Source organism: Trypanosoma cruzi, genomic scaffold (genome assembly GCF_000209065.1).
Source record: "Trypanosoma cruzi strain CL Brener 1047053516921 genomic scaffold, whole genome shotgun sequence".
Lineage (NCBI taxonomy): Eukaryota > Euglenozoa > Kinetoplastea > Trypanosomatida > Trypanosomatidae > Trypanosoma > Trypanosoma cruzi.
The window spans coordinates 314,444-334,909 of NW_001849557.1; the positions used below are offsets into that span (position 1 = coordinate 314,444).

General features: G+C 49.6%; 7 protein-coding genes across 7 annotated transcripts, besides 34 other annotated features; all 7 read right to left on the minus strand.

The window, feature by feature from the left end:
• Positions 1–20,379: part of a sequence feature (heterozygous, Esmeraldo-like haplotype) that runs on past the window's edge.
• Tc00.1047053506401.200 (hypothetical protein, conserved) lies at positions 216–902 on the minus strand (the record flags this gene model as incomplete). Its single annotated transcript, XM_816181.1, has 1 exon — positions 216–902. One exon carries the CDS (start codon positions 900–902, stop codon positions 216–218), a length of 687 nt encoding a protein of 228 aa, XP_821274.1.
• Positions 1,164–1,197: a microsatellite.
• Positions 1,313–1,349: a microsatellite.
• Positions 1,355–1,403: a sequence feature (CT-rich).
• Tc00.1047053506401.210 (hypothetical protein, conserved) lies at positions 1,387–2,217 on the minus strand (the record flags this gene model as incomplete). The annotated part of the gene is made up of 1 exon (XM_816182.1): positions 1,387–2,217. The coding sequence occupies one exon, from the start codon at positions 2,215–2,217 to the stop codon at positions 1,387–1,389; it is 831 nt and encodes a 276-aa protein (XP_821275.1).
• Positions 2,219–2,262: a microsatellite.
• Positions 2,833–2,909: a sequence feature (A-rich).
• Positions 2,991–3,036: a sequence feature (GA-rich).
• Positions 3,130–3,155: a microsatellite.
• Positions 3,184–3,204: a sequence feature (AT_rich).
• Tc00.1047053506401.220 (electron transfer flavoprotein-ubiquinone oxidoreductase, putative) lies at positions 3,230–4,924 on the minus strand (the record flags this gene model as incomplete). The annotated part of the gene is made up of 1 exon (XM_816183.1): positions 3,230–4,924. One exon carries the CDS (start codon positions 4,922–4,924, stop codon positions 3,230–3,232), a length of 1,695 nt encoding a protein of 564 aa, XP_821276.1.
• Positions 5,082–5,102: a microsatellite.
• Positions 5,153–5,194: a microsatellite.
• Positions 5,339–5,359: a microsatellite.
• Positions 5,454–5,482: a microsatellite.
• Positions 5,543–5,572: a microsatellite.
• Positions 5,617–5,734: a sequence feature (CT-rich).
• Positions 5,751–8,744, minus strand: Tc00.1047053506401.230 (hypothetical protein, conserved; the record flags this gene model as incomplete). The annotated part of the gene is made up of 1 exon (XM_816184.1): positions 5,751–8,744. One exon carries the CDS (start codon positions 8,742–8,744, stop codon positions 5,751–5,753), a length of 2,994 nt encoding a protein of 997 aa, XP_821277.1.
• Positions 5,919–5,938: a microsatellite.
• Positions 5,984–6,016: a microsatellite.
• Positions 6,884–6,929: a microsatellite.
• Positions 8,596–8,633: a sequence feature (GA-rich).
• Positions 9,201–9,245: a microsatellite.
• Tc00.1047053506401.240 (hypothetical protein, conserved) lies at positions 9,271–12,099 on the minus strand (the record flags this gene model as incomplete). The annotated part of the gene is made up of 1 exon (XM_816185.1): positions 9,271–12,099. The coding sequence occupies one exon, from the start codon at positions 12,097–12,099 to the stop codon at positions 9,271–9,273; it is 2,829 nt and encodes a 942-aa protein (XP_821278.1).
• Positions 11,408–11,439: a repeat region.
• Tc00.1047053506401.250 (hypothetical protein, conserved) lies at positions 12,748–14,190 on the minus strand (the record flags this gene model as incomplete). Its single annotated transcript, XM_816186.1, has 1 exon — positions 12,748–14,190. The coding sequence occupies one exon, from the start codon at positions 14,188–14,190 to the stop codon at positions 12,748–12,750; it is 1,443 nt and encodes a 480-aa protein (XP_821279.1).
• Positions 14,537–14,556: a microsatellite.
• Positions 14,623–14,653: a microsatellite.
• Positions 14,872–14,913: a sequence feature (A-rich).
• Positions 14,924–14,961: a sequence feature (AT_rich).
• Positions 14,970–15,045: a sequence feature (A-rich).
• Positions 15,100–15,142: a microsatellite.
• Positions 15,413–15,511: a sequence feature (A-rich).
• Positions 15,528–20,180, minus strand: Tc00.1047053506401.280 (hypothetical protein, conserved; the record flags this gene model as incomplete). Its single annotated transcript, XM_816187.1, has 1 exon — positions 15,528–20,180. The coding sequence occupies one exon, from the start codon at positions 20,178–20,180 to the stop codon at positions 15,528–15,530; it is 4,653 nt and encodes a 1,550-aa protein (XP_821280.1).
• Positions 15,645–15,704: a sequence feature (CT-rich).
• Positions 20,195–20,216: a sequence feature (AT_rich).
• Positions 20,229–20,262: a sequence feature (T-rich).
• Positions 20,327–20,350: a microsatellite.
• Positions 20,380–20,466: part of a sequence feature (haploid, non-Esmeraldo-like haplotype) that runs on past the window's edge.
• Positions 20,424–20,455: a microsatellite.

Below are 20,466 nucleotides of genomic sequence, written 5' to 3' on the forward strand. Positions count from 1 at the left end.
AACATTCAACCATTTAAAGAAATGCTTCTTGTTTTTGTTTTTGCTTTACTCTTGGAAGGGATAAGAAAAGTGAGGAGAGGGGGAAAAGAGTGACTTTGCAGCTCATCACCCCCCTTCACTTCCCCTTTTGTGTTCCTTTTCTCATTTTCTTCCCAATGTTATTCGATTGGCACCTCGCCACCACCCAGTCACCCTCCAATTGCCACTCCAACGGCTCATGACTGCAGCAGCGGTGACACCACACCCACGACCCTCACCCTCAAAGAGCCGCCACCTCCGCTGCTGCCGTTTCTGAATGACGACAACGAATTGACGGAGGTCGGCAATCGTGAATACCTCGGCCCCGCCGGGAGCACCTGCACGGAGAAACTCACCCCCTCCATCTGCAGACGGAGGTCAAGTTGGGCAAAGCCGGTGCGTGGCAACTGGTGTAACTTCCCCGACAACGTCTTTGGTGCGGATAAGACCGCTGTCTTTCCCGCCGCATAACGGCAGTCCTCGATAGCAACTCGTTTGTCCAAACTGGCCCTCTCTGTGCCGTTGTTGCCACAGAACTTCATCGCCGCCACCGTAAAAACTCGCGCGTCGATGTCGAGCATCCCTTTAACATGCGCACGAAGCAACACAACAAAGTCACCCGTCTCAGTCCTTTGACCCTCCCCTTTCTCCGTCTCTTGTAGAGAAACATGCATGCCGGTCACCTGCAGGGTGCTCCTGCCGAGGGGATACGGCAGTGGCACTACGGCTGATGATGACAATGACGGCGTGGCAATACCTTTGGTGACGCGGGAAAGCTTATGATCATTCACCACGTCCTTATCTCTGCCAATGCCCTGAGACCGGGCAAGCGCATCATGGACAGAGGCCACAAACACTTCTGCAAAAACATGGCGTACCATCATCTAGTCTTCCCTCTTCCCAGCTGAGTTCGTGCTCTCCCTCTTCTGCCTCTTCTATGTGGACTTTGTTGCTTGTGCGGCCCCCTTTGCGTTTTTAGTTAAGTGCAATCACAGCAAAAAAAAAAAGGGAATCAAATATACAGGCAGACCACATAAAGTGAGCGAGAGTGTGTTATTTTGTGCGTTTGTAATAAATCAGATAAATAAATGTAGAACTGCTGATTTTTTTTCCTCCCCAACGATGTTATTCAGCCGCTTACTGCTTTTGTTCCTTTGTTTGTTTGTTTGTTTTTTATTTAAAATCATACTTACTTTTTCATGTTTCCCCTCCTATTCCATTTCTTCTTCGCGGGTTAACCGTGAAAAAGCGATAACACCGCCAGAGACAGATGTCATTTTACGCAACACTTCCTTGTGTGTGTGTGTGTGTGTGTGTGTGTGTGTGTGTGTATCCGTCTCGCTCTCTCTCGCTCTCCCTCTCTCTATGTTACCCCCTCCTTCTCTTCTTGCGTGTACCCGCATGATTGTTTCCAGCTTTATTTCCCTCCCCGCCGAGGCTTGTCGTCTTCGACGTGTTCCTCCTGTTTCGTGGAGCTTTTTGCCCCTCGCCCCCTAATTTCCCGTTTTTGCGTCCAGAGGCACCGCGTGCCTCTGCCCCACGCTTCACATCGCCATCACAACCTTCGGAATCAGACAAATCATCCTCATCGTCCTCGTCGTCGTTGTCACTCGCCATAGCGAGATGGCCCTCGTCACTCTCAAAGTACCCCGTCAGATGCACCACATTTTCCGGCGACGTCGGTGTGTCGTGCGCATTCTTGCCATTCCTATTCTTGCCATCTTTCCTGACCTTCTGCTTGCTGCCGTCATCTGGGCGCTTCTCCCCCGCCGCCACTAAAATAAATGACACCTTCTGCGTGAAGACAAGCTGCAGCGGAACGTAGTAGATGTCGTGTTTTGGCGACAGAGTGCAAACGGCAAAGCGATGGGGTTGATCGTGGCTCTGCACGTACAGCGTGACGGGCCCTGTGGTGGTAGATGTCAGCGCACAGTGTGAGAGCACCAGTGAACTATTCGGCGGCATGGGTGGAGTCACCGGCACACCGTCAGGCCGCATAGCCACACCGAAGAAACAGTGAAGCGACATTTCTTCCCTCCTGCTTTTGCCATGACAAGTGTGGAGACAAACAAAGAAACAAGGGAAAAAAAGAAGGGGCCTTTCAAACAACACAAAGAAGGGAGCGGCTCGCACAGACGCGCATCCGCCCGCAGTAGATTGAGTTACATGTGCGTTGATGTGCAGCCAGCACATATGCATTTGTGTGTGTGTGTGTGTGTGTGTGTGTGTGTGTGTGTGTGTGTGGGAGGGGGGGAAAACTACACCAAAAAAAAAAAACACGCAGAAAACAAGTTATAGATGACGCCTGTGGGGCTTGACAGCCCGTCACGCTGCAGAATCACTCTCTTCCTTTTTTTTTCTTCTTCTTTTCTCCTTCTTTTCTGGAATGCGTGAAGTACGTGGGAAAAATGATTGCCTTGGAAGACACGAGAAATAAAAAAAAAGCCTAATCAACATATCTGCCTGTCCCATGTGGCTTCGGCTTCCCACCGCCCCGCTTTGCCTTTCACCCCCCCGTTTATTTGTGTTGGTTGTTCGTGTTTTGGCGTCAAAGTGGCGTTCTTTGGTCTCCTCCGTCTCGGAATTCCATTTCCTCCATTTATTTACCGCCACAACTACAAATTTCTTTCCAAAAAGGCACCGTGCACATCAACACCCTCAAGAGCCCGGAACGAAGGTCACGCCCCCCCCCCCTCCCAATACACACAGGCATGAACACACACACAGACGGACAAACAGGGAAATGGCGTGTTTGTGTGTCCGTGGAAGAGAGAAGGGAGAAAGAAACAGATATTTAATCGCAACAAAACCCACAAAAAAAAAAGAAAAAGAAAAAAAACAAATAAAAAAAGCAAATAAGTACAGAGCAAAAGAAGAAAAAAAAAAAAAAATCGATGCGCGGTAAGCGAGCCATGCCAATTCATATACATACGGATACATGGGTATCCATTGTACCTAAGTTCAAATAATGGGATAAAAACAAAAGAACAAAAAAGTAAAAAAAGAAAGAAAGAAAGACCGAAGCATCTCCTCGTAACGCCAATTGCAAGTGTCCAACATCAAATTATACCCACACCGAAAACCTCTCAGCCGGTTGTTCAAGAAAAAAGGACGCACGCACGCACGCACACACACACACGCACAACAATATATATAACAGAAAGCATTTAATAATTAAATAAATAAGGAATAAGGAAAAAAGAAAAAAACCTCACATCTGCGCACTGTAATTCGGACCGCCACCTCCCTCCGGCACACTCCAGTTGATGTTCTGCGTGGGATCCTTGATATCACAAGCTTTACAATGCAGACAGTTCTGTGCGTTGATGACCAATTTCCCATCCACGAATTCGTACACCTTTGCAGGACAATACTTCCCCTCAGGACCCTCATACACAGCAAGATTGACTTTTTCCGGCACTGAAGAGTCCTTCAGCTTGAGGTGCGCCGGTTGGTCGGCGTTGTGCGCAGTGCCGCTACGGCTATGGTTGGTGAGAAGATCAAAGGTGAGTTTCCCGTCAGGCTTCGGGTACTCGATTGGCTCACAATCCGCGGCGACTTTGAGGGCCTCGTGGTCCGGCTTGTGATGTGAGAGCGTCCATGGCTCCCAGCCGCGCGTGATTGTTGTTGTGATCCCTGTGTACAAGACACCCTGGAAGAAGTTGCGTGCAAACACCTGACGCACATTGCGCACCGCGTAAAGCTCCTTGTGCAGCCAACTGTTGCGGAACCGATCGTCGTAGCTCCTGCACTCCACCCCATCTCGCTTTTCCTTTCCGGAAGCAAAGGCGTCATCGTACACCGCCTCTGCTGCAAGTATGCCAGACTTCATTGCCGTGTGGGTCCCTTTAATCTTTGGCAGGTTCAGAAATCCGGCGCAGTCACCAACGAGCAGGCCACCGGGGAAGTGTAATTTGGGCAGAGAGACGTAACCGCCCTCAACAAGGGTTCGTGCGCCGTACAGCAGGGGTTTTCCATCCTTCAGTTGCGACGAAATCAACTTGTGCGTCTTCCATTTCTGCATTTCCATGTACGGTCGGATATGCGGGTTGCTATAGTCCAGACCAATAACGAAGCCAAGTGAAATCAATCCATCGCCGTAGTGATACATGAAGGAGCCACCGTATGTGTTGTGATGTCCCTTGTCCGTGAGGGGCCATCCAATGGTGTGCATCACCGTCCCAGGACGATGCGTCTCCGCTGGCACTTCCCACACTTCCTTGATGCCGAGCCCATAAGTCTGGAAATTTCCCTCACCGCGGAGACCAAACCTTTTCTCTAGCTGCTTTGTACAGGATCCACGGCATCCTTCGGCAAATATAGTTTGCTTTGCCTTGAAGATCATGCCAGGTTCGTATTGGGGTGTTTTTTCACCCCTCTTGTTGATACCAACATCATTCAGCTGCACCCCTTCTAGCACCTCGCCACTGCCGTCATACACTGGCTGCGCTGCGGCAAAGCCTGGGTATATCTCCACACCCAACTCCGTCGCCCGCTCGCCTAGCCATTTACAAACGGAACCAAGAGACACAATGTAGGAATGGCGATTGTGTAGTGTGGGAGGAAGCAACGGCGACTTCATGCTTCGCTCCTTATCCCGAAGAAGATATAATGCATCATTCTTGACAGCTGTCATTGTCGGCAGATCTGTGGCTTTGTGCCAGTCCGGTAACAACTCATCTAGCGAGTGTGTCTCAATACAGGCGCCAGAGAGCGTGTGCGCCCCAATCTCACTTCCCTTCTCGACGAGTCCAACCCGAAAGTCGTCCTTCGCATCGCCGGCAAGCTGTTTCAGGCGGATGGCCGCAGATAATCCCGCGGGGCCACCCCCCACAATAACAACGTCAAATTCCTCCACCATCCGTTCCACAGGAGCGCAAAAAATGCGGCAGGAACGACGAAACATGAATGAATATGGTACGCTGGCAGTGTATTTAATTAATAATGTACTATCCACCTAGACAAGTCTGAATGTTCGCGGTAATGATTCCTGCAAAGATGGGAGAAGATGTAAAAAGTGAAAATAAAAATAAAAATCATAGAGAAAGAGAAACAAAGGCACATTTATTTTTATTTTTATTTTTTGTTTTGTGTGTGTATGTTTTGGTGTCGTTTATGAATAATATTTCTTTCAATACATGTGTGTTTATTTGTGTGTGTGTGTGGATGTATGTGTTTATTTATTATTCTCTGTTTCTCTTCATCTTCTCGGCGGCGGGGCACATAAATTCAAAAGAAGGGGTAATTCCTACATATCCCTCATTTCGCCGGCCCAACGAAGAAAAGGCGTACTCAAGCACGTTAAAAATAAAAGCCAAGCAAAAAAAAAAAAAAAAAAAAAGGACAGTAACTTAAAGAGATACAAGAGGGAAGGAGATAAATCAGCGGGCATGCGCACTCACGGCCGTTCCTCAAACTTTCCACAGAGGCACCCTTATATATATATATATATATATGTATATATCCCTAGTAACACGGGCATTCAAACATACCCCGTGTTATTGAAATAACAGAACACGAGTAGAAAAAAAGAAAAAAAAAAAAAAAAAGAGAATGTACATTATAAGCAGAAAATCAGCCTTTTATTTCATCTGTACATTCCTTTCCTTCTTTCTTTATCTATCCCTGTCTTTTTTTTTTTTTTTTCCTCCGACATTCCACTTTCTTTCGTTTTTTTTTGTTTGTTTGTTTCTTTTCTTTTCACTTCGTATTTTTCCCCTTCACCTGCACAATCACGCCACATGGTGGCGTAGTAGCAGTAGTAAAAACAAAGTTGTTGCGCTGGCCGCAAACGTGTAGTCATCCCACCGCCACTCATGCGACACCACATCAGGCAATGTTCCTGACCCGGTAGAGAGCAGCTGCTTCGGCCCCTGATGTTCCTGTCTTTGTCTTTGTCTTTGTTGTTGTTGTTGTTGTTCATGAAGCTCCGGCGCCACTGACGCTTTTTCAGTTTCATTTTCCGCACCACTGCCACCGTCACCGCCACCGCCACCACGCGCCATCGGCATCGGTAACCGCAGCATCCCGGAAAAGCCGAACTGCTGGTGCGAAAAGTACAGCCACCACCACTGGAGGTTGAGGGTCATTAACGCCAGCTTCACAGCGTAGCCGCTCCCGCCTGAGCCAAACTCCATGGCACGGTCGTAATACCGCTTTGCCAAGTACAGCCGCATCTCCTCCGCAAGAACAGCGTCCTTGACATTCTTCGTACTCGTCGTCCTGCTAAAATTGGCTTCACTTCCACTTTTGCCTCCTCCTTCTGTCTCGTCCTCTAGTAAGGTGTTGGTAATGATGCGGTAAAGGGCATCGGAGACGCTGGAGACTTGGTCCCTGCCAGAAACGCCAAGCCCTAATTGGTACATAAATCCCAAATTAAAATATGCCTTGGGGTCTTGTTTCGCCGCAGCAGCCTCGTAATGCAGCAACGCCCGCGACATGCTTACGCCAACAAGTTGGCTCTCACCGTAGTAATAGAAATCTCCTAGTCGCAAGTTGGCCTCCGCACTGCCAGAAAGAGCGGACAATCCGTACATTCGCAGTCGCAACATGTTAAGCGCCTCTCTCTGCGACAAAAGTCGTGCGTCCGCAAGTGGAATAAGTGATGCTTCCCCAGTGGGCACGGGACGCATGGAGTTGTGGTACCACTGCAGCCACACGACGCCACTTTCCATACGCAGGGCGCGCTCAGGAGGGCGGCCACTCTTTGCAAAGACGCCGTCCTCAAGTTCATCGTCTGTCTCTTCAATGATGGGCAATTTATCCAACAGTTGCGCGACCTGGTACCGAGACGCGGCATGCCCGGTCTCTGCCATTGCAAGCATTTCTAAAAGCTGCGGGAAAATGTTATCTGCACTTGAAGCAAACGATGACGAATACAGCGACGACGACGACGACGACGACGACGACGATCCATCGCTGAGTGCAAAGTACGGCACTTCGTTGGTGTGGTCGAAAATAGAGTCAAACCCCGCCACACGACTGTATAATTGCATCGCCTGTTCGCAGTTTCCCTTTCTCTGCTCATGGCGTGCGAGTTGCCAAATGGAGAGAACGTTTCCTCGCATCGCTGCTAATCCAAACTGCTTGATCGCGGCGGCTGGATCATACGGCACCCCGCGACCGTGCAGAAGCAGCACCCCAAGGTTGTGCGTTCCCTCCACGCTTCCGCGGTCAACACTCTCGGCAAAGAACTTTGCCGCCTTCTCAAAATTCGGTTTTCGCCCCTTCGCTGCTGACGAGTTCCCGTCGCTAAAGAAACCGATCGCGTGCAGGTATCCCATGCCGTTAAGTGAGACGGCGTCCTTTTTCTCTGCTCCTTGGGAAAAATAAGTCGCGGCGGTTGCAAGATCTCGCCCAATTGCCGGATGTGCAGTACTGTCGCCCGTGGCGTACAGTCTCCCCAATGCGCCGTATGCCGCCACATCACCCTTTGCGAGGGCGTCAAGGAAATAGAGGCGTGCTTGATGCCAATTGCGACGCAATCCATAAATTCCCTTAAAATAAGCGTAGCCAAGGGAAATGATCGCGTCCGTGGAGCCCTCATCTGCTCGGAACATCAGCATCTGTACCATCTTTGAATTAGAATGCCCGCCATTTTTTAATGCGTCCGCGCTGAATTGCTTGGAAAACCGTTCTGTGGGATTAGGCATGCCCTCATAATTCGTAACGACGACGTCAGCGGCCTCGCGGTAGTGCTCCAAGGCGTCCTGGCAACTCTTCGCGACGCCCAGTCCATCTGTATACCGCCGCCCAAGAGCCATGTGAGCCTCAAATACGTTCTCCAACGCTGCAAAGGTGTAATGCAAGACCGCCTTGGCATCCGATTGCGGAACCCCAATTCCATTCGCGTGTAATACACCCAGTAACCAATGCAGACGACCGTGACCATGCAAGGTTCCCTCCCTAATAAGCTCAAAAGTAGACGAAAGGTTGCCGTTGTAGATGGAACGCACAAAGTTTTGGTAAAGCTCCGACAGCTCCACATTCGATAATTGGCTTGGTACAAACGAGTACGCATCCGCCCCTTCCGTCTCGGTTTCGGTTGTAGGGAATTCTTTCGAATAAATTTCCTCAATACCAAATTCGGCTGCCGCGTCAACCGCATTATCACGATTCATATGATGGTTCGTTTCATCAACGTCACGGTCATTTATACTATACTCCGCGGCAGAAACTGAAGGTGTGAGCGTATCCACGTCATTAACGATTGGCATAACACCATCGCCCTCCTGTTGTACAACCAACGCGAATTCCCTCATCGCATCATTTCTGCGTTTCTCATGCCTTTTTTCCTCCGACGCCTGCAGGGGATTCTTCTCTTTTGTCTCCTCCATCACATGGGCGAGCGCAAGCGAATCGGATGGCTCAACCACACTCCGGTCAGCCTCCTTTATTCCTAACGTGTCTTTTTTCGACTGAGTTAACTTCTCGGACACCGCGGAAATTTCATTCTCCCGTTGCAGCTCGGGATGTTCCTTCACGGGTAATGCTGCCCTCTCTGTGGCCGTTTTCACCGCATCCCGGGGATCCTCCTCTGAATCACCACTGGCCGTTGACAGGGACGAGGATGGACCAGAGGAGGAGGACGAGGAGGAGGGAGAAGAAGAAGAGGACAGGGCCGTAGAGGACAAAAAAGCCAAAGAAATTATTAATACTAAAAATACCGGCGTCACTGACCCCTGTGGCCGAAGGAGCCGCAGTTGCGGCAAAAACAAACCCGACATGCAAAGAATAAATGCCGTCGCTACGACAAGCCAGGAATGTTCTGCAAAACACACACACACACACACAGACAAAAAAAAAAAAAAAACCTTCTAATGCTGAACAAGAAGAAAGAAAAAACACCTAACTTCCTCCCCTTCCTTGCAGTGGACGCAGCACACAAAAGAATAGATGGGGAGAAAAGCAAAAAATAAAAGATCTTAAGAGATCCAAATAAAAACACAAGGCACACCACAAACATACGTATTGGTTTGCCGCTGTTGTATTTCTTGTGGTTGTTTGTATGGGAGTTTATCGCAATGAGCCTTTATTAATCGAAACGGTATCATACTCCGTTTTTTTTTTTTTTTTTTTCTTCCCAATCGCGAAAGAAGAAAAAAAAAAGTAGACTTTTAAGGAATCCCTGTTGTTTTGTGTTTTTTGTGTGCCCCTGGTCCTCCCTCTTTCATTCATTTACCTTTTTTTTTTTTTTATTTTTTTTTTTTTTTTTTCCTTTTCTTTTTCCTCTTCTCTCTTCTCTTGCCGCCCTCACTTTCCCCCTTCATCGCCCCCGTAAAAGTAGGCCTCCAGCGCCGCGGTATCGGTGCAGGCGGCCAGTGTGCACGCGAGGGAGACTCGAATCATCTTCGTGTCGTCTTCTTTTGACAACATGCCGCGCACAACGTCGCGGTGGTACGGCAGGCGTATCTTCACCTCCTTTGAAACGCGCATCTCCGCCTCGGTGCTCTCCACGAATCCAAAGCACGAGAAAGAGAACCCTTTGGGCATGTCCATTAAACTACGGTAATTTCCCAACGGTCCATTTGACGCCTCCTGCCGCTGGGTAACACACGCGAGAGGTGGAGAAGAAGGGACAAGGGAAAACGAAAGCGCCACAACACTGTGCTCCAGTGCCGCGCACACCATATCGTCCGTCATATCACGGGCATCGTCCACGCCGGCAAGCACAATCGAATCAAACTGCCTCAGTTGACCCTTGAACAACGTCGTGGACTCATCCGCTTCTGTCAGTTGCAACTCGCTCCCACCATTCTGCCGCCGCTTCTCATCCAAGGTCTCGTAATAGCAGAATATAGGCGCCAAATGCTGCTGCCAAATGGCACTACGAATAGCAGAGGCTTTAGGCTGTATACCCTGCTGCAGTGATCCCTCGCTCCGCGTTACGTTTACCGTATGCACTCTCCCAGACCACTCAGCGGTAGTAGCATACTCCGGTCTATTCATGACGGAATGCGGGTACGGGAGACGCCCAATGACGTCGTTCACTTTCCTTTTCGTGTTTTCCAACTCGGCACGGCGCACAAAAAACCTTTTGTGCAGAACCTCCGAATTGAGGCCTTTGGTAGGACACATGAGCAACTCGCTGTCGCGCGCCCAGCGTGTCTCCCCTTCCTTCACCAAGTGAACAATGTGCTTGGGTTGTAGGCGGCGTATCGCCTCCACCGTCATGCGCCGTCCCGTGCTAAGCACCCAACCGTGTGTGTTCACCACGACAGGAAACCGTCGCTGCAGTGGCCCAACGATGGCACAAAGCTGCTCAATGGCGATCGCTGTCGCTACTGGGCAACGCGGACGTGAGCCGCCGAGGAAAAACCCCTTCACAAGTTTAACCTTCTTTGTGTCACGTGGGCGAAGAAGAGGTTGTTTAACGCAGTAGAGAGAAAATACCCCAGGGGGAGAAAACTCCGGCTGTCCGAGATCCAAATCGAGCCAGTAGCAGACACCATGCTGTGAAAATAGGGCATTTGTAATAAACCGCGCAAGAGTCGACTTGCCGATGTTCTGTGAACCCAACACAACCACCACGCCGGTGGCTTGCTTCACAATGGCAGGAATTACCTCCGGTAACAAGACCGCATCAATACCAACATCATTTCCACGTGCAACAAAGCGTGGAACGTCCATAAAAGCGTCGTTTAATTTCTTCCCCTTCCCTTTAAGACGATGCCGGCGCGTTGGGGGCAGACCGTAAGGTTCATATGGCTGCACAACTAGCACAATGCTTGGCATCTTGTTCGCAAATCGTCCCCGCCAAGACCTAATGGTTGTCTCCACCCAAACCCAATCAATAGCGCCAAAAATCTCCACGTCATTATCGTCCGCCGCATCCTCATAACTTTCTCGTATCGTCGGAGGAACGACAGTGACCGGGTCGTTTTTTGCCTTGAAAGAGAATGGCACTGGCACCGGAAGAGACTCCAAACCCGCATTCTTGCTTTTTAGGCGTTGCACAGGCGTCAAAACAACCCTATCGGCTTCACTGTAAAGATTAATTTGTTTCTTTCCGAGAAAGAAACCACCAACGGCAACTTCACCAATACCAAACCCAATGATGCCACAAGGGCCCTGAACAGTGACGGGCCCGCTCAGACACATAAGTGTGTGGTGGCACGGACGCATGGCCTCTCGGGCAATGTGCATCTCAAAGAACATCGAAGTGTAGCGGTAACGGCGGTCACTATTGTGGTTGGTCGCAGCATCCACTCCACCCTCATCCCTGACCGCCCCCATTTTCCCTTTTTGCGCTTGTTGTTCCCTTTGCTGCTGACGCCGGCGTTCAAGAAGACCAAATCCAGCTCGGTCTCCTTCGTTCTTGGGCGGAATATTATTATCCTTATCATCTTCACCTCCATCATCATTTTCAGAGCTCTCACTCCCGCTGGTTTCTTCCTCCTCTTCCTCTTCCTCTTCCTCTTCTGAAAGAGATTCAATGTTTTCGCTCTCATAGCCGGCAAAGTGTCGATCGATCACCCTCCTTTGCTTTTCCGCACGCGCATCCGCATTGCCGTCATCATCCTGTAATTTTTCATCCGACCAAGATGAGATTAGAGAAGAAGAGTCACTGTCTTCAGCCCCTCCTGTAGCGGCAAAGCGAATAAATTCATCATTGCTATTGGCAAAATGCTCGGCTGGTGGATTCAATTCTCCCCTTCGCTGCTGACCCTCGCCTTGTCGAGGTTGCGGTCGAGGAATTCGGCGCACCGAAACCAGCGCTCTCAAATCATCACCTGCCTCAATATCCGACGCTGACGCGTGATGTTTTGCCGCAGCCAGCTTTTTCAAGCGAATTACCTCAGCGACACCTTCTGCCGCACTGTCCTCCTCAACGTTCCCCCTACCGGATGCGGACGGTGTCTTTCCGAGGCGTGTCAGCACTTTATCCGGTAGTTTTAGCCGCTTTACCGGTGGCGCCGTGTCCATATCGTCCCTGTTGCCCCCTTCCGGCAATGCGGTGACGGCATCGGACGGCGCCCATGGGTGGACCAAAGGAATTCCCCCGCCGCGAGTCGTGGTCTCCTCCGCCCCTGCAGACACCTCGGTGGTGCCAGTGGACAGAAGCCGCCTCGTCCTCCGCATAGCCACTATGATCAATAGACAAGAGAAAAAAAAAAGAGCAAATCCAAAAATAAAAGAAAAGGTCAAAAATCATTCGGTAGTCTAACCTAATAAAACAAATATTTTCTCACGTCAGGCTCAAACAGAAAAACAGAAACAAATACCCTCCAAGAATATCCGCAGAGCGCACACTCGGAGGATTGATGGAATGGTTCCACGGCACACAGTGATCACCCAAGTGAGGACGTAAAAAAAAAAAAAAACAACAACTGATAAAAGTCTCTCTCTCTTCTCTTTGACTTTGTTTTTTTTTTTTTTTCTTTTCCTGCTGTTTTCCTCATCCCCGGTCCACTGGGCGCCCGTGCATCGCTCATCCGTCCCTCTCCGATTCTCTTTTTTTGGTCACCACTCTGATTGTCTCTAAAATAATTATTCCATTAAACGGGAACGTGTGCACACGGTCTCTCCCTCTCCCTCTTCTCTCTCTTAGTGCACGTTACTTTTATTTTTATTTTAGGCAAAAGCAAATTGTATTTTAAAGGCCAAAGACAGAAACAAACAGACACACACTTGCATACAACATTGTAAAATCAATGGTGTTGCCCGCTTCACCGGAATTAACGAACTGTCGCTCGCCCTGCAGTCACCTCCAACTGTTGACTCCTTCGTTTATTCCCCTGCTTCTTTCGTCCCGGCTGCAAAAGTGACGGTCTTTCTGTTCTCCTTTCGGCCCGCTGCTGTCTTCTTTTCCGACGCTGCTATCGAGGCATTCAACTCGGCTCGTGCTAAGAGTTGGCGCTTCTGCTCTTCTAGAATACGGGAAAGGGACTCCTGCGTCCTCTCTGACCGCAATTTGCGGCGGGAGCTGCGGACCAAAAGACGCTCCTGCATCTTTCTCTGTAACAACTTGGCGTGTGCTATTCTCTCCCGCAGTGTCATATGCGCAGCCCTTTCGGCAGACTTGGCAATTTCCAACGCCTTCTTGTGCTCCTCGTCAAATACGCTGCTACCAGCGGCCTTCTTTGTATTCGGTCGTGGGGTTTGCCGTTCCGGCTGGTCACTTGTGTCGCATCCGCCCTTGTGGGAATCGTGCGTCCGTTCCACCCCGGTGTGAGGAGTTAAGGAGATCTCCTTCTTGCTGCGCTTCTTGGGCGGCTCTTCCTCCTCGGTTGCATTATTCTTCTTCCTTTTCGGCTGCGTCTTTGTTCCCTGCGCTTCCCTTTTACTGGAGTCGGTTGCTGCCGCTGTCTCCTCCTTATTTTTATCCTCATATTCACCAGCCTCGGCGTCAACAACTTCCTGTTGAGCCTGCGTCTTTTTCTTCCTTTCCTCCTCCATTAGAGCCGCCTGTGCCCTTTCGCTCTTTGCTAGTAGGGCCCTTCGACTACGTACCTTCAGCTCTCCGTCTTCGCTGATACGAAAGCGCAGAGCCTTCTGCCTGCGTATATTGTCCAGTATCTTCTCCCTTTCTGCATTCAGCGACTTAGGAATTTCGCCCTTGATGGGCAGCACACAATTTAGTACGCCATTTTTAACATCAAACTCGTATTCCGCCTGATTGGAGTTAATGCGCATTCCTTCCGGTATAGGAAGCTCCAGTCGGTACTTCTTTGTGTGCTTACTCGTGTCGACAACAAGCATCTCATCCGTCGTCTCGCTAACATCCACATGTACCGGGGGAACATGGTGCAGTTTCACATCCACAAGAATTTGCTTCTTCTTGTAGTGCACCTCAATGCCATACGGTGGTTCTTGTAAACGGGGGTGCTTCGACGATGCCGTTGATGCTGGAGAGGCGGAAGAAGGGCGTTGCCGCTTCACTCCCTTTTTTTTATCCCCGCCCACGTTCACGCTGCCGCGCTTCACGCGTCCCGACGTTGCAGAAGGGGCATCCGTGAGCATCCGCTGTCGCATCTCCTCCACTTCAGAAGGCAAAATAATGGCGCCCCTCCGTCTGGTGTGGGTGGTGTTGGTGGTGGGCCCCGTTGCGTTCTTCATGCGCTTTTCTTGTCGGCGTTCTCTCGCCGCCGCCTCCTTGCGGGAAAGCCGCGACTGCTTGGCTATCTTGCGGAGCTCCGCCTCCTCCTTCCTCATCTGCGAGGACGACGGCATTTTCAACGCTGCTCGCCCTCCCCGTCACTAATCCCGGCTGCGCTGCCTTCTCCCCCTCCTCCTTCTCGACTCGTGCACACGAATCCTCTGTGCGCTCAGCCAAAGGAGCCACAAGAAAGCAAAAAAAAAAAAAAAAAGAGTTTTTACCACGCGTTTCCCCCTCCTTTTGTGTGTGTGTGTGTTTAACCGTCTCCAATTCTGATCGCTATTTTCCCTTTTTCCCCCTCCTTTTTTCCTGGCGTCTGTCCTGCGGCCCCCCCCCACTCCACTCCACCCCCCAACAGTCAAAAAAGCAACGCAAAGAAACAAATGCACACCAAACAAAACAAAGTTTAAACAGTCACAAAACAACAACAACAACAACAAAATCTAAAATATTAAGAATAGCAATAATTCCAAAGAAAGGCAAAAGAAAAAAACACAAGGAAAAAAATATATATATTTATATATATATATATATATACCACTATCCATCAATATACGTATGCATAAACATACGGCCATATATCTGTATATAGGTATGGATAAAGAAGGCGAGAGTGAGAAAAAGATTTAAATATACATATGTACCCACATATAAAAGTTTATTTACATGAATGTAAATATGCATCCAAAAGCGGGTACCAAACTGTTGCCTCTCAACGTCCCTGTGTAAATAGGGCGCAGATGTACATTGAAGGTAAAGCAAACAAGAAAGAAAGAAAAAAAAAAAACACAAAAAAACACATATACGTATATATTTGTATTTATATTTATTTATATATTTATATACATGTCGTAACAAAGAAAATAAAAAATCCAGCAAGCACAAAATAGAAAGAAGAGGAAGGAGAAAAAAAAAAAAAAGTCAAAAAATGGTTGCCCATCTTCATGCAGTCGTCTTGTTTTTGGTTGTTGTTGTTGTTTTCGTTTTTTTTTTTTTTTCTTTTTTTTTATTACTTTTTTCTTTCTTCATTTTGTCTCCTGCCTTTCCGGTCCCGTCTTCTTTCTGATTTTTTTCTTTTCTTCTTGTTGTTGTTTCCTTCGCGGGACATTCCCCCCTGCACGCCAGATCCTGCAGAGAAGGAAAAAAAAAAAAAAAAATAGCACGACCGCAGTGCACCTTCATTTCTCGTTGCCAGCGAAATTTCGCCCACCGAAGACGGTGGCAGTCGTGCAGGAAGAGAGAAGAGAGGGAAAATGCATGGATGGTGTTTTGAGACGGTGGCTTTAAACTCCGCTGAAAAACAAACAAGAAGAAAAAATAAATAAATAAACAAAACACACACAGACAAACATAACAGAAAAAAAAAAGAAAAAAGGGAAAAAAAAAAAAAAAAAAGGACGCCAGCGCTGCGCTACAACGTCCATGGCACCATTTTCTCCCCCAAATGCAACTCCTTTGGTTTGAGGGTCCACCACCCTTTTTTTTGGCACGCTTTTGCTCGCAAAGTTTGTGCCAACGGTGACGGCTGTCCTCCTCCTCCTCCTCCTCCTCCCTTTTCTTCTCGTTGTTCCTCCTCCTCCCCCTCCTCTTGTCGGCCGGTGTGACTCGGAGCGCCTCTGGAAGACGGCCACTGCACACACCTCTCCAATGCCGTAATGGGAGAAAGGTGGTGCAGGTCAAACCCAGCAACCTGACGCGAACGCTTAATGGTCGCAACCGCACGGCGCTCGTAGAACCCCATACTCCCCGTGGCGTACCACTGACTCTCCGCACCGGTGCAACGACCACTTCCATCAGCATTTATCATGTTATTGAAGTGCAGGTAAAACTGGGCTGTGTTTTCGCAGGTTCTTCGTATTCGTGCCACGGACGCCGCCTGCTTCGCACCAACAACACTGGCAAGTGTTGTTTCGTCCGATGTGGGCTTTGACCGTGTCCCATCGAGTGGGTTAGGTGCCGTCAAAGAGGACCGAAAAAAAGATGACGGGGTCGTCACGGTCATACCAAAACCTCCAGCGGCGGAAACCAAGCCATATTTACAAGTATCAGACAAGCCACAGTTTCCTGTAGCTTGCGTGGATGCCATCTTCGTTTGCGGAGACAATTGAGAACAAAGAGCTTCTCCTTCCACCGATTCGCGTGCCACAACCGTCGATTGTCGAGTCCGGATTTTTAAAGAGACAAGTTCCCGTCGTACATTGCGTACTGTCAATTTTTCAGCAAGTTCCGATACATTCTGTCGTCCCATGGATCGAATTGATTGCGTACCTGAAGACACTGTGCGAAATAAAAATGACCCCGGCGACGGTTGCCGTTGTCCCTGTGACGCCTTGCATGACGCGGTCGACTTTTTGAATAAAGCGGAAATGGTAGAAGAAAGGGAAAAACTCTTCAACGGAACTAATTCCTTCCTCAACGAAAGCGGAGGACCAGCGCTGCCATCAATAAATTGGCTTTCCAGTGCGGTATTATCCCCCCATTCCGGTGAGTGCTTCAATGTTGACTGTAATGAAGAAAAAGTATTCTCTGCAACGGCACCGTCTTCATGCATATGTCGCTTCCCCGCATGCAACTTGGAACCTGGTTGCCGGGGCATCAAATTAGATGGCAGCCGAGAGGAAAATTCTCCGGTGCGCTGACATGAATCATTACCCGCGTTAGAAAAAAAGGATCTCTTGCAGTTATCTGGACGCCGACGAAAAGGAAAATGACGACTTTGTTCGTGACGGCTGCAGCTACGACTGGAAGATCGCCCAGCTCTGTAGGGCGAGTGAATTCGCGACGGTGACTGCGGCCTATCCCCCTCCCCCTGACTCATGGACTGAACGGCGCTTGTCGGCCTCGTTACGCCCACATTCCCACCAGGTAAACTTGCCTGCAAACGCTCCTCAGCCTCCGCTATTATTGCCTGCTCTCGCGCACGAAACCGACGTAATCGTTCACGGTGCTGCTCAAGAACGGCTTTGCGACTATCAACTCCCGTCATGAAAAAATACAATTCGCCTTTAACACGTCCTATGGTTTCAATAACTACCGAGCGAAGCGTGTCTATTGTGTGGATAAAAAGCTGCTCGTCATACTCCCATTGCGTCATGCTTGGAAGCGTCCTCTCAACAAGTCCAGAAAATGCAATCTTCTCAGTTGTTCCTCCGTAAATTTGCCTGGCATGACACCACTTGTCCACGGCACCTTTAAAGGTCCCCAGACGGCCCGTTCCGCGGCGTGCCCCATAGCGGCCCTCACAAACAACAATGGTGGCCCAGCTCAGCAGTGTCTCACGGTACGTATGAAGAAAGAAAGAACGAGAAGATGCCGGTTCAAATGACATGTTTAAGATACTCTGAAAAATATCCCTAAAACTCTTAACAACGTCCATCAATAGTTCCAAAATGACAGGTGGAAAGACATCCGCAATTTCATCCATACTTATCAATCGGTTTAAGCGCACACTGCCGTAAATGACCCGCATAACAGACTGAAGTGGTAGCAGCGCAGGTTCCGGATGCATAAAGTTATTCATGGCGGAGAGGATTGTGTTATTCGCGCCATCAGAAGCATGTTGTTGTTCCGATGCAAAAGAAAAATCCACTTCTCCTGTCATTCCCTTGGGTGTTGACAGTGGCGACCCGCAGGTACTAAACGGAGCAACGCCGTAACCACCAAAGGCAATAATGAGGAGTGGTGCGAGGGTCTTGGGGCGCCAATCATCCGCCTCCTCAGGTGAATTTACTCGCGAATTTTTACCGCTTTTAAAAGTCTCGACGGTATTGGCATTTCCATTCATCAAGCCCTGGCTGCCTTGTAACGTGGAGTCCTTGGAGCCACTGGGAGGACGTTGCCATAATGCGATGCCACGCGCGACTCGCAGCGGAAGCCCACAAGCATGAAGAGGCGGACGCTGCATCATCGGAACAGTGGAGGAAAGCCAGATGCCCTTCTGGAGAGCCACGCTTTGCAGCGCCTGTGTGAGCGACATGGAATCCTGATGAAGGAAGTAGCGATTGTCCACTTTTGTCTCCTCATTAAATGCCGTCAATGTCTTATTATTATCCGACTTCACTTCGGTCACATGACGCAATTCCGTTAATTGTGGTGCTGTTTGGGTCAATTGTGTGGGTGAATCTCTTTTCCTCCAATCGCCAACCGAACACGCTTCTCGTGTTTTTGAGCAAGACATAGCTTCCGCCTTCCGACTGCGTTGACGTAATGTACGGTAATCTTCCGGATCCCCTTCGTACAGCTCCACAGGGAGGGAGCGCATAAGAACATATGTCACCAAGCGTCCGGTAGCCTCGGCGCATTTCTGCACAGTGGGCTCCTCTGCGAGCCATTTTAACAACTGTCTCACATGGCTGTGTGGCGCCGCGTCCACAGGCGTATCAAGAAGAGTCTCACAGACACCTGTCAAATCTTCAAAGGGGTAATTTTGAAAGCCGGCCGTTCTACATGTCGATGTGCGGCCATCATCCCTCCCTCTTCTCGATTGCTGTGAGACCAAATCAAAACTCAACAGTGCCTTCATGAGGTGCCGCCGTACCCCTTGTGTGCGGCGTTCCTGCTCAAAAGCGAGCGTATCACGCAGCGCGTCGCCAACATGTTCGCCGTTGCTTTGGTGGATAATTGAGGGGTCCGTCTCATATAAAGGAAAAGACTCATCCAATCCCGAAAGTCCCTGCCAATGCGGAGCAGAGAGCGTCAGTTCAAAACGTCGCCCCCAATCGTCACATCCAGGTGCCATTGATGATTCCTTGCTCCGGAACGCATATTCTTCTGTCGGAGAGTCAGGTCTCCCCTCCTTCCCTTGCTGCTGCCCCTGCTGCTGTTGCTGCTCTTCACTGTCCTCCGTGTGTACCAGTTGCGAGAGAGCAGGCACTGGGAAGACTCGTTTGCTACAATCAAACGTTTCCCTGTTGTAGAGTTTCTCGTACCGATCAACTAAGTAGCGAAGCTGCTCGAGTAACCTCTCCTCAGCATTTACAGAGTCCGAGTGAGGTAAATTTTCTTTGCGCAAAGGTTCCGAAACTTCATTCTCGCCGTCCTTCTGAGGCTCCACATGTTCGTTTATGTAATCCCTTGCGCCGGTGTCAGACGCGCTTGGCGTTCCATCGGGAGCAGCCACACGAGTATTTGCCTCATGAGAAGAAAAAGGCGTGGGAAATTCGGAGGGCGACGGTGTAGAGTTGGCCTCCGCCTCCCGTATAAGTTTTTTCGCCGCGTAGTACGCGTAGATTCGCTCGCGTCTCTCTTTTGGTGTGGGCCGCACATAGCGAACCGGGGCATGAAAAATGTCGTTTTTCCCCTTCTTAGTGGATTCGCCAGCCCCTCTCCACCCCGCAGAAGCAGCAGCGGCAGGAAATCCCTGCCCGTTAGCCCCCGTCGGAGAAGAACAGTGTGCGAAGAGGGGGAGGGCGGAAAATGCCGTATTTGACACCTTCTTTGGGTTCACTGCCCTCGTGCCAGGGTCGGGTTTAACGCCGGCGGCTGGTGTGTTTATCGGGTTGAGTAGTTTCTTCCCCGCTTTTTGCAAGTGGCCGTCAGCGTCACCGGTAGCCGCAGCCACCCCGGCTCCACCCGCACTCCGAAGACAGGGATCGCCGTGCAGCGGCAGCAGTTCGTCCCCAATTTTGTTGTCCTTGTTGCTGTTGCTGTTGGTGGTGGTCCTCGTCGTCGTGTAGGGACTTGCGGGCCTCGACTCGTGTGATATTTTCCTTTTTGTCGTGTACATGTTTCTATGTGCGTTGGTGCGTGCGTCACTTCGGCCCGGAGAAATAGAGGCAGGCCGCGAAGGATACTGCGGGTGGATGTAAGAATGTGGCACCGCCCAGCCACAGACAGGCGTGTCCCTCCTCCCCTTTTTGTTTTCTCTTTTTGTTGTTGTTTGGTTCAGGAAGAAAAAGAGAGCGAGAGGCAAAAAAAAAAAAAAAAAAAGGAAAGAGATGTGTGGAAGGTCGGCAACTGCAGGCAAGGCGAGAAATGAAGCACAAACACAAACACCGTCGGAAGGGGGACGGTGGAGATGGTGAGCGCCGGTGCGAGAAATGAGACATGACAGAGAAACACACATCGACAGACACACAGAAATAAATAAATAAATAAAAAACTTGTTGTTTGCTTCTTTTTTTTTTTTTTCCCTTCCTTTTTTTTTTATTGGAAAAAGGGCTGCATCACCTCTTGTTTATCCTCTGCTCCTTTTGTCTCTCCCACCCCACCCCTCCTCCTCCTCCTCCTCCTTCTTTCCTCTCTTCGTGGTGCATGTTATATCGGCACTCTCCGTATTCGAGAGCCAATTTTGCATCTCTCGTGCTCCTTTTTTTTTTTTTTTGTTTTTACTTTTTCTTTGCCTTTCATTC